The following is a 12,919-nucleotide window of genomic DNA, read 5'->3' on the forward strand; positions in this document are numbered from 1 at the left end:
CCAGAGCAATTAGGGTTAAGTGCCCTGCTCAAGTGCACATCGATAGATTTTTCCCGTAGTCTGGTCAGGGATTCGAACCATCAACCTTTCGGTTACTGGCCCAACACTCTTAACTGCTAGGTTACCTGCGGTCCTTGTAGCATTTTAGCTAAGCCTAACCCTTTTCCTGACCATAACCTCATTCTCCTATCCCGCTACATGAATTATCCTAACCTGCTAGTTGATTATTCTAACCTGCTACATTAGTTCTCCTAACCTGCCACGTAAATTATCCTAACCTGCTACATTAATTATCCTAATCTGCTACATTAGTTCTCCTAACCTGCCACGTTAATTATTCTAACCTGCCACATTAGTTCTCCTAACCTGCTATGTTAACTATTCTAACCTGCCACGTTAATTGTCCTAACCTGCTACATTAGTTCTCCTCACCTGCCACGTTAATTATCCTAGCCTGCTATGTTAATTATTCTAACCTGCTACATTAGTTCTCCTAACCTGCCACATTAATTATACTAACCTGCTACCTACATCAGTTCTCCTATCTTGCCACGTTAATTATCCAAACAGCTACTTTAGTTCTCCTAACCTACTACTTTAGTTGTCCTAACCTGCTACTTTAGTTGTCCTAACCTGCTACATTAATTATCCTAACCTGCCACGTTAATTATCCTAACCTGCTACTTTAGTTCTCCTAACCTGCTTTAATAATTCTCCTAACCTGCTAGAACAAGGAAGTAGCCAGGTGCCAAAAGAAGAGGTGACAGGGTTTCTCTGGGCGTTTCAACCCGGGGTGGTTCCCCATATTGCAGGTAGGTATTTGTGCCGCCCCCTCCATGTATCAACCAACAACATCATAATGTGGTAGGAGAAATAGGGTGGGATTTGGAGGGATGATCATGCATATTGATGAGTTTGATTTGGTAAATTATCACTTTCTATTGTCAATTGCCAAAGAATAAACTACCAATACTTTAGCATCATAGTCAAATATCTAACACTTATCTCCAGTGGCAGACCTCACCCAGGCCAATAAATATTGCTATTAACAGATCTGTTTGTTACTTAACCATACTGGATGGTAAGGCTTGGGAAGGAGAGAGGAAGGGGTGTTCTGACAGACGGTGAGCATCTGGTCTGAGAGAGTAGAGTATGTGTGGAGAGATGCAGGAGTCTTGCCTGTACCTGCTCTCCCTGTAATTTTCTGAGCCAAGTCACAGAAGGCTTGGGGGCTGGAGGGGGGACAGGTGGGGAGACAGTAGAAGCTTTGAGACCTTTAGCTGTTGGGAAGAGGGGTGTAGAACAGTCTGATCTGCAGCCACTCCGAACATGGCCAGGGTGGGTTGGTGTCCATAAAGATGCACTAATGATGCTGTAGTTGCGTTTCTACATCAATGTGATTGAAAACCTCACCATACAGTGTACACTTTAGCTTATTTTTATCATGTATTAAAAACTAGGTAAACATTTGCATGCATTTGACAGACCCTGGCCGAGAGGTGCTGTGACAACTCAGTTCAGGACAATAGTCACTTTACCCCTACCTACATGTACAAATTACCTCGACTAACTTGTACCCCGCACATTGACTCCGTACTCGTTATTTTATTGTGGTATTTTTTAGTAAATATTTTCTTAACTCTATTTCTTGAACTGCATTGTTGGGCTTGTAAGTAAGCATTTCACAGTAGGGTCTACACCTCTTGTATTCGGCACATGTGACAAATCTACACACCCTAGGTTTACACCAAGCACATAGGGGCCACTGAATAACTCATAGCACAGACCACACTGGTTATTTTAGAATGGGCTTGAGTGGAAGTACATGGAATGAAAGTCTGAGACAGGTCACAGTTTATTTCTCACTCCCAATTTCAGCTTCCCTAAACCAAGTTAACTCTACCCAGAGAGGAAGAGACAAAGAGAGAGGGTTTACACTCCCGTCAAACTTGGTCCACAATAAGCAGACCACCCACCTTCCCACTTTTTGGACTCCCCAAAAATGTTAGCCCAGAGACAAGACCATCTTGTCATATATACAGTATCTCTGCTTTAGCTTAGCAAAACAAAATGAAGGGAGGATTTAACACAAAACAATCAAGCGCACAGGGGCCACTGAATAACTCATAGCAAACAAAAACAGGTTTCCGTGCAGGGAATGCATTTAAATGCATACTTCTCTTTGCAAAACCAAGGCTTAAAAGGCACTCTACCACAACCACTGCTTCCCTAAGCAGCCACACCTCAAACAAACTGAACAAGGGTTATGAAGAGACGGAAAACAGCCAATCACATGTTTCAATTAATCAGTTAACAAAGACTAAATTAGGAGCACCTGGGCCAGTGCATGCACAGTAATAATAGGGCATTCATCACACCTGTGACATATTTATACAACTTTTTGTCACGTCATCCTTGTCACGCCATGAGAGAAGAATGAACCTCCAAAGGCTGTGTTTATACAGACAGCCTAATTCTGATATTTTTTCCACTAAATTGGTATTTTGACCAATCACATCAGATCGTTTCACATCAGATATTTTTCAGATCTGATTGGTCAAAAGACCAATTAGCGGGGGGAAAAAGATCAGAATTGGGTTGCCTGTGTAAACGCAGCCAATTACAGACAGCCAGGTAAGGTGATATGACATGCCTCACAAACCGATCGGGTTAAAAAGCACACAAAAAAGATTCAGCAGGTAAGAGTATGAAAACTAGCCCCAGCCATGACTCACTAATCCCCAAACAAACATGTACCAATCTGTTTCAACCATTCACAAGGAGATACTGTGAGATTCCACTTCCACTTTCTCAGTTCCCCAATGTAGGCATTTGTGACTTCTCTACCTAATATGGTCAAAGAGGGCCAGAGAACAAGTGAGTGAGAAAGAGAGTGGTAGGGAGGTGTGGTTCATTGTGTTTGTTCTGTGGTGTCAAGTTACTTTTACAACCCCTGCTATTACCCCATCCCCCTCTCCTCTCCTTCAATCAGCCTGGCATCAAAGATGAACAGATAGGCTTCCGAGGAGGAGGGTAGGGTGTTGCAACAGTTGACACTAAAGTGAGAGTCACCAGCCACCACTGTCACATGAACATATACTTATTACATATGGTATCTGCAGTCCAGGGTAGAACTAATTTTGTTCAACTGCAGGGGATAGCTATTATGCAGTTAGATTACCTGAGATTAACACCAGCCATCTTGATTAAAAACCAACCTGATTTACACGTTAAATGTAAGGAGGAATTTGTCTGTCATACAGTAGTTCACTTCACAGTATTTTGTGTGTGTGTGTCACTTCACTCTTAATATCCTGTTAGTCAATTTTGTACCACCACAGTGCATGGTTTGATGTAACACTACATAGGTCAGGATGTAACATCCTGTCATCGGCTTCTGGACAACATGGGACAAAACAGGTTAAAAAAGTGTCATGGGACTGTTAGTGGCTTCAACATACCATGTAGAGGTATTAGTGCAGTAGGACTACACATTGCAATACAATGAACACCTCCAGAGAGAGAGATCACATTATATCACTTTCACAAGCATCCAAAGACTGTTATTTGAGGGAATGGTCATGTACAGTCATGTAATGTGGTTGAGTAATTTCACTGAGGGGGAACTGCAGACGCAGCACCCAGAGATGTGGGTGCATGGATGATTTGGAAGCCGCTTCTGGAAGTGTTTCTGCACATCCACCTCTGCTGTGTAGAGAGGGAAGTGTGGTGCTGGCAAACTATGATGATTCAGTAGAGCAGTGTTGGGGGTTCTCATCACGTTGAATGAACAGGCTCCCTCCGGTGGACAACTTCAGAAACTACAGGTACAGTAAAAGCAAAGTTACCAGAGAAATCTTCTCCTCTACCGGTTATAAAATAAAAACAATGTTTGCATTATAATTTAGATGTATTATTGAGTATGCATTTGAACATTTCTTTAAATTGAAATGACATCCCATACCATCCTGTCTCCATAGGGCATCTTAAGGAAGATGCAAATAAATCAAAAATCTCCTTTCCAACCAAGGAATTATTATTTTTATTCATCAGTGCAAAATAGCGAAACCCAATCTAATAAGAACAGTATAGTTCATTATTCACATCTGTAATTAGAATTCTCCATTAGGATCCCCCCCCCCCCCCCCCCCCCCTTTTTGTTCAGTGTTAAAAAAAGCCAGTGGTAAAACAAATAAATAAAATTAAAATTGGCAACAACAAACATTCTGTGCACTTTTGAATGGATTTAGGAAGGACATCGCTCAGGCGAAAAGAGTCCTAGTTTTGCAGAAGAAAAACATTGACATAGAAAGTATTTATTATATACATATGAGTATTAACAGGTGTAAAGTAGGTATAGTGTGTATATATAGTTATTACTAAGATTAGACTAAGTTACTCTGACCATTTGAGAGGTTAGGGCAGGGGTGTCACACTCATTCCATGGAGGGCCTAGTTTCTGTGGGTTTTTGGTTTTTCCTTTCAATTAAGACCTAGACAACCAGGTGAAGGGAGTTCTTTACTAATTAGCAACCTTAATTCATCAAGTAAAAGGAAGGAGTGAAAACCACCCAGACACTTGGCCCTCCGTGGAATGAGTTTGACACTTGTTAGTTAGGGAGTACACAGGACCCCATGCAAGCATTAGGCAAGTAGGGAGAGAGGGCTGGTTTCTATACTAAAAGGTCCATTGGCAAAGTCTCCCCTCCATTGTTTTTAAATGGTTAAAAAAGGCATTGTTATCCTCTGCTTGGAACAAGCAGAATACAGTAGTAGCAAGCATGGTGGAAACCAATGACAAACACACCTCTCCTCTACACATTTTCATCTCCCTACTTCAACATCTAATAATATACACTGAACAAAAATATAAAATGCAACATTGAAAGTGTTTCATGAGCTGAAATAAAAGATCCCAGAAATGTTTAATACATACACAAAAAGCTTCTCTCAAATTTTGTGCAAAAATTGGTTTAAATTTCTGTCTGTGAGCATTTCCCCTTCGCCAAGATAATCCATCCACCTGACATGTGGCATCTCAAGAAGCTGATTAAAAAGCATGATCGTTACACAGGTGCACCTTGTGCTGGGACAATAAAAGGCCACTAAAACATGCAGTTTTATTACATAACACAATGCCACAGATGTCTCACGTTTTGCGGGAGTGTGCAATTGGCATGCTGACTGCAAGAATGTCCTCCAGAGCTGCGGCCAGAGAATTTAAATTGTTCATTTCTCTACAAAAAGCCACCTCCAACGTTGTTTTTGAGAATTTGGCAGTACGTACAACCGGCCTCACAACCGCAGACCACACCAGTCAAGGACCTGCACATCTGGCTTCTTCACCTGCGGGACCGTCTGAGACCAGATACCCTGACAGCTGGTGAAACTGAGGAGTATTTCTGTCTGTAATAAAGCCCTTTTGTGGGGAAAAACACATTCTGATTGGCTGGTCCTGGCCCCCAGTGGGTGGGCCTGGCTCCCAAGTGGGTGGACCTATGCCCTCCCATGGCTGCTCCCCTGCCCAGTCACGTGAAATCCATAGACTAGGGCCTAATGAATTTCAATTGACAGATTTCCTTATATGAACTCAGTAAAACTTTTTAAATTGTTGTATGTTGTGTTTATATTTTTGTTCAGTATACATCCATCTTTCTACTGTTTGTGCGCATCAGCGGCTTTGCACCGCTTTCATTATCAGCCTTTTACATCTCACACCCCTCTCCATTCAACATCAATACTACTACTAGCAAATAAATCGTAATGACACACACACACATCTTTCCAACTTCCATCCACGTAATACCCATCCGTGTCTTAACAGAGAACCATCAATGAGAACCTCTCCTGATTATGGACAGACAGGACATGCAGACAGACAGTCTGAATAGGGCCAAAGCATTGGAGCTGAAAGCTTAAAGAGACTAGGTTTTTAACTTCAACCAAGTACTAATGTGTTCCCTGTGGTATGAGGGACACACTTAAGTCACCCCAATACAAGTATTTCAGCTTTGGCAGGAGGGAGAGAGTGGAGGGGTCCCAGTTGAGTCCATCTTCAGATTGGAGAGAGTACATTCATGGTCCAAGTCACACTGGGCACCAGTGGTCCAAGGGCTTACGGGTTAAGGGTCAGGGGTTAGAGCGGGGCTCTCCAACACTGTTCCTGGAGAGCGCCCCTGTAGGTTTTCAATCCAACCCTTGATGTAACCTGATTTATTTGATAAACCAGCTAATTATTAGAATCAGGATAAATAAGTATTTGTTGAGCTACAGTAGCTGCAGAAATTGCCCAACCTCCAACTTTCATCTTCCACCTCCTCCTCCTCTTAGTTTTTGGACCCAGAGCCTGACTCATATCCCCCTTTCCTCCCTGCCTTTCCTCCCTCATAGTTCTTGGACCCAACGTCTGTCTCTTTCTCATTTTTCCTCTCCTCCTGTCAGCAGTCGGAGAGCTCGGAGTAGGTGTTGGAGTCACCTTCTGTTTTCCTCCGCTGGCGGACTGACTTCTCCTCATCCTAGAGAAACAACACAGACAGTCACTACTAACAGTAGGGTGTGAGTTATGATGTTGATAATGGGGTCTGTGTGTTACACGTACCGCCTGGAAGACTCCGTTCTGGCCCCACTCTCTGGGGGAGAGGTCATCGAGTTCCTGTTCCCCCTCTTCCTCCTCCTCTTCCTCCTCCTCCACTTCTCTCACCGTGTCCATCCCGTCCTCCTCATACTCCGTCAGGCAGTCCGACTCATCCCCCGCTGTGGGACACACAGACACAGTAATGCGCTATATGAAAGAGACCAGCCATACCGTAGCTCTAGCAACAAGACTGAAGATTGCCATGTGATGCACTACATGACCAAAAGTATGTTTGTCAAACATCTCATTCAAAAATCAAGGGCATTAATATGGAGTTGTGACTTGTTGGAAAGGTGGCATCCTATGACGGTGCCACATTGAAAGTCACTGAGCTCTTCAGTAAGGACATTCTACTGCCAATGTTTGTCTGGAGATTTTATCCACCTGTCAGCAACGGGTCTGTTTGAAATAGCCGAATCCTCTAATTTGAAGAGGTGTCCACACCTATGTATATATAGTGTCTCTCTCCAGGTATAGTCCTATCATATAGGAGCTACAATTTAAGTAAAGATACATTAAATATTTTTTTTAAAGGTGACCAGGGCCCGTATTCACCATCTCAGAGTAGGAGTGCTGATCTGGGATCTTTCCATATAAATCTTATTCATTATGATCTAAAAGGCAAACCTGATTCTAGATCAGCAATCCTGCTCTGAGAGGCTTCATGGACACTGGCTCTGGAGCTCTGATTATTATTTTATTGCAGGACACTTGGAAGAGTTAGGACACGGTAAAGAGGGAAACGGAGGCGGTAAAGAGGGAAACGGAGAGGAAGGGGAAAGGCTCAAACCCTTATCGCCGTGGCAGCAAGGTTACTGCGCAACCAGACTTCGGTACATTTTCCACTTTATAATAGCCTCTTACCCTCAGCAGCATCAGCGTCAGGATCGACGTAGGTCTGGACCGGCTCAATCCTGGACACTATCTCAGCCAGGTCAGTGAAGTCTGACCCTGGACACGTATAGGACTGGAATACAAACAAGATAATGTCATTATGTTACGAGAATGTTAGAATTTGTATAAAATGTAATAACGAACGGAGCTTAAAACAAGAAAATGTCATGGGAATGTTATAATAACGTTAGGTAAATGTTATGTTAGGAGAAGGTCATAATGTGAAGACGGTTATAATAACGTTATAGAAATGTAACTGTGCTAATGTAAAGTGGAGCAGCTGTGAGATGGTGAATGTAAGGTTTGTGACGTGTGTGTGTGTGTGACTCACGTCCGTCTTGGTCTTGCTGTCGTTGTAGTCTGCCGAGCGGTGGTCCTTGAGCATGTTGTCGATGATGTCGCCACGGGCCCAGCCGGTGAAGAGCAGCTTGCCGTGCTGGTAGCCCACATCCTGACAGAGAGGACAGGTTAGCCTGGGGTAACAGACCATGTTTTACAGTAACAAGCTACCGTAGCAATAGAGTCTGGTGGAGACCAAGCTTCGAAGATGGTCTTTTACCGTGTGATTTGTTAGCTATGAACAGGAGACCGACCGTATTTTTACCAATAACTTAATGTCAGCTGTTATCTAAAATTGTATTTTCTCTAACAATTACATATATTTGAAGTCGGAAGTTTACATACACCTCAGCCAAACTCAACTTTTCACAATTCCTGACATTTAATCCTAGTAAAAATTCCCTGTCTTCGGTCAGTTAGGATCATCACTTTATTTTAAGAATGTGAAATGTTAGAATAATAGTAGAGAGAATGATTTATTTCATCACACTCCCAGTGGGTCAGAAGTTTACATACACTCAATTAGTAGTTGGTAGCATTGCCTTTAAATTGTTTAACTTGGGTCTAACATTTCGGGTAGCCTTCCACAAGCTTCCCACAATAATTTGGGTGAATTTTGGCCCATTCCTCCTGACAGAGCTGGTGTAACTGAGTCAGGTTTGTAGGCCTGCTTGCTCACACACACTTTTTCAGTTCTATCCACAAATTTTATATGGGATTGAGGTCAGGGCTTTGTGATGGCCACTCCAATACCTTGACTTTGTTGTCCTTAAGCCATTTTGACACAACTTTGGAAGTATGCTTGGGGTCATTGTCCATTTGGAAGACCCATTTGTGACCAAGCTTTAACTTCCTGACTGATGTCTTGAGATGTTGCTTCAATACATCCACATAATTTTCTCTCCTCATAATGCCAAATATTTTGTGAAGTGCACCAGTCCCTCCTGCAGCAAAGCACCCCCACAACATGATGCTGCCACCCCCGTGCTTCACAGTTGGGATGGTGTTCTTCGGCTTGTAAGCATCACCCTTTTCCCTCCAAACAGAACGACGGTCATTATGGCCAAACAGTTCTATTTATGTTTCATCAGACCAGAGGACATTTTTTAAAAAATCTGGCTTTTTTATGGCGGTTTTGGAGCAGTGGCTTCTTCCTTGCTGAGCGGCCTTTCAGGTTATGTCGATATAGGACTCGTTTTACTGTGGATATAGATACTTTTGTACCTGTTTCCTCCAGCATCTTCACAAGGTCCTTTGCTGTTGTTCTGGGATTGATTTGCACTTTTTGCACCAAAGTACGTTCATCTCTAGGAGACAGAACGCGTCTCCTTCCTGAGCGGTATGACGGCTGCATGGGTCCATGGTGTTTATACTTGCGTACGATTGTTTGTGCAGATGAACGTAGTACCTTCAGGCATTTGGAAATTGCTCCCAAGGATGAACCAGACTTGTAGAGGTCTACAATTTGTTTTCTGAGGTCTTGGCTGATTTCTTTTGATTTTCCCATGATGTCAAGCAAAGAGGCACAGAGTTTGGAGGAAGGCCTTGAAATACATCCACAGGTACACCTCCAATTGACTCAAATTATGTCAATTAGCCTATCAGATGCTTCTAAAGCCATGACATTTTCTGGAATTTTCCAAGCTGTTTAAAGGCACAGTCAACTTTGTATGTAAACTTCTGAGCACTGGAATTGTGATACAGTGAATTATAAGTGAAATAATCTGCCTCTAAACAATTGTTGGAAAAATGACTTGTGTCATGCACAAAGTAGATGTCCTAACCGACTTGCCAAAACTGTAGTTTGTTAAAAAGAAGTTTGTGGAAAAACAAGTTAACGACTCCAACATAAGTGTACGTAAACTTCCGACTTCAACTGTAACAAAGAAGTGATCATGAATGTAAATACACTTTGAACATATCCCAGAGCCTGCATAAGGAGACGAGACAGAGAGAGACAGAGAGGTGTTGAGAAGGAATTGTGGAACTCACGTAGATCTCGTCAAACTTGCCGAAGTCCATTGTCTTGAAGCGGTCGATGGGTGGTCTGATGTACTCGCAGTAGGCACTCTTCTTAACCACTTCCAGCTGACGTACACACGACACATAGGCCAGCCTGGACTGGATCTCTGCCATGTCTGGAACCTGGGTGGGTATAGACGATAGTGTGTAGGAGTGCGTGTCGGTGTGTGGGGTCATCTGCGTTGATCATCATACCTTCACTTTCTCTGCCCAGGGGTTGATCCGTTTCCACAGCAACCACCAGCCCGACAGGCTGTCGCCATAGTTACAGAGGTCCGTCTCGTCCTGGCTACCTACGTCGATGGCGATGACAGTCTTGGCGCCCATGTTCCTCGCGATGTCCGCTGTGGGACGTCACGTTGTGACACACACACACACGCGTGACGACACACAAACACGGACGTACACGAGCCGGCAGCAGGGACGATAAGGAAAACCCAGTCTGGGGTTATTTCCTAATAGGAACGTTGTCCTTCGTATACTTTATTACCATATCCAAACTCACTCCACCAGAAACAGACATCCCAATTGGCTGGATTATCACATCAAAACTTCCATTTAATTTCCAGTTTTATACAGTGCATCTACTCATATCGCCCTACTACACCTGACAATGTTTTGATGGTCCCAATGTTTGGGTGAATTCTTATCCCCACGTTTTGTTCGCTCCTGCATTGTTGATAATGCAGCCTTGGTGTGTGTTCATGGTGCGAGTCCCAGAGAGGGTTTGAGACCAAGTACCCTGTGAAGGGTACAGGTCTCACCAGTCCACTCCACAGTGTTGACCCAATGTGTTTAGCCTAGCAGTTTAGAGTGTTGGTCCAGTAACACAAAGGTCGCTGGTTCGAATCCCCGAAACCAGAGTTAAGTCAGTCGATGTGCCCTTGAGCAAGGCACCTAATTTCTCCTGTAAGTTGTGTCTGTTAAATGACAAATGTAAAAATGAACCAAGCCTAATTTTGAAGAGCTTAAATTTATATCATTAGCGAATCCATTGTGAACACTAGATGGTTGCTATGGCATTGCGCCTCCTCTGCCTATTAGAATGTGAGACTAGTCATTGCTTTAGCCCGATAGACACTGGGTCCAACTCTGTGGGTGTGTCCACCCAAAACATCAAATAATCACACGTATCGTAAACCTCGAAGCCACCCGACCATGTTGCACAAACCGCAAGGAGATTCCACATCTAAATGAACCTAAATCACCCAAAATAGAGAAGGATGATGTTCAACTTCATCAGGTTTGTGAAACATGGTTTTGTGAGTCATATTTTCTTTCTGCACGCTACAATGACAACTTCCAGAGGAGATAAGAGTAGCATAGTAGAAGAGATAGACATTTGAGTAGTATGCAGAAGAAAAAAAATGTTTCAAATTGTCTTTTTTCCAGTTGGAATTCAACAGGCAATCCATACATCCATTTGGAATTACTCCCAAGTTGGTAACAGCCTAATGAATACCAGTTTGTTGAGGGGCCTGATACTGCGTGTCGTCTTCATACAGGAAGGGAATGTACTGTCAGAGCCGACTGGTGTCTTGTAGGTCACTGATTTAGAAGCATGGGCTATTGTTTTGTTTTATGGAATTGAGAAAGCTAACTGTATATCGTTTTAAAGTTGCCTAAATCACAACTCTATCAACACCCCAATAATCTGAGGAACACGGTATGTCCCGCCCCTTTAGATGTTCTCAGCCAGTAAGACACCAGGAAGCCTTACTGACAGACACATAGCATTTTGAAACTGTTGATTTAGTGCGGATTTAAAAAGCTTGTGAATACTGGACAATGGGATACTTTGTACCGCCAGTGTCCACCATCACTAACACACTTGACGCTCTGTGTTGTATTTTCTCCCATCTGATAGGAAAGATTGATCCTGAGCTGAAAGCATGTTACAGACCGATTTCAAATACACTACGGGGTTCATTTACATATTTGTTTTCCCTCTGTCAATTGCCTCTATGGTTATATTTTGAAAAAAATTGTTGGCAAATAAAATTTGAACATTTTGACAATGGAAATGATTTGACAACTCCTTCCCACTGCTCAGATGGTAGAAAATGCAACTGAATTCTGTCAAACTGTCAACTCCACCATCGTCAATGACAGCCCCTACTTACCCATGGACGATCTCTCAACCCCCCTCCCCCCCCCCCAACTAAAATAACTCTGAAAATGTCCTACTACCCCCTCCCTCCTCCCTCTTTCCTGTTCTCCTCCTCATCTACTTGCCTGGCAGGTTGTTGATGTAGCCCCCGTCCATAAGCAAGTTGCCATCTTTGGGGTCGCAGAGGGGCGGCAGGTACCCTGAGAGGGTCATGCTCGCCCTCACATAGCGCCACAGTGACCCTGTGAGCCACACCCAGGGGGAGGGAGGGATAACATCTCAATAATGTTGGCGTAACTTCAGGTTTGTCATGCGTTTTGGAAGCAGACCACAGCCCCAAACCAAAGGGTGCAATCCACATTGGTTAACCCAGAGGTGGATAACCACCAAAGGGTTAGCCACGGGATGTGAATGTGGTGCTGCCCAACCTCTCAAATTGCTTCTGCATCCCCTGAACCACCTTACCATGCACAGAGACCTGTGTGTGTGTGTGTGTCAGGTCTAGGCACAGGGTACAGGGGTAAGGGTGCAGCCACAGACTATCAAGGGTTGGTTCGATCTCCAGACTCTGTCCCCAACCACAACCTTATGCTCCTTGTGAGTTAACCCTTGTGAAAGGTTAATTGAGCCAAAGTGAAGCTTTTGCTTTTATAACCATTTACAAAAAGTAGGGTCCGTTTTACAGCACTTGGTTAAAACATACAAAACAAAAATCACCAAAAACACACAGGTATGAGGAACCTTTAAAACCTCGCCTTCAGTTCCCTGACTCCCCAACTAGACACAAGGAGCACAGGGGGTTGGTAGTCTGGTCACAGCATTTGGAGATCTCTCAGACACTAGTGAACATGTTAGGGGCAACCAGCCAGCCCTGCCCAGAGCTGTGGCCCTGTAATACCACTCCGGACCAGGAGAGGGCA

General features: G+C 43.6%; 1 protein-coding gene across 3 annotated transcripts in view; it reads right to left on the bottom strand.

The window, feature by feature from the left end:
• Positions 1 to 5,547: 5,547 nt before the first annotated feature.
• Positions 5,548 to 12,919, bottom strand: part of LOC120066821 (patatin-like phospholipase domain-containing protein 6) — a 41,421-nt gene continuing 34,049 nt past the window's right edge. For 2 of the 3 annotated variants that reach the window (XM_039018277.1, XM_039018279.1), the window contains 7 exons: positions 12,125 to 12,241; positions 10,085 to 10,233; positions 9,860 to 10,012; positions 7,860 to 7,979; positions 7,499 to 7,601; positions 6,599 to 6,753; positions 5,548 to 6,515 (listed from right to left, as the gene is read on the bottom strand). In XM_039018277.1, coding sequence (XP_038874205.1) covers positions 6,438 to 6,515; positions 6,599 to 6,753; positions 7,499 to 7,601; positions 7,860 to 7,979; positions 9,860 to 10,012; positions 10,085 to 10,233; positions 12,125 to 12,241 — 875 coding nt within the window. In that variant the 3' untranslated portion in view covers positions 5,548 to 6,437. The remainder of the gene's footprint in view (positions 6,516 to 6,598; positions 6,754 to 7,498; positions 7,602 to 7,859; positions 7,980 to 9,859; positions 10,013 to 10,084; positions 10,234 to 12,124; positions 12,242 to 12,919) is intronic. The other variant, XM_039018278.1, reaches the window with a different exon arrangement.

This window comes from Salvelinus namaycush, chromosome 2 (genome assembly GCF_016432855.1).
Source record: "Salvelinus namaycush isolate Seneca chromosome 2, SaNama_1.0, whole genome shotgun sequence".
Classification (NCBI taxonomy): Eukaryota; Metazoa; Chordata; class Actinopteri; order Salmoniformes; family Salmonidae; genus Salvelinus; species Salvelinus namaycush.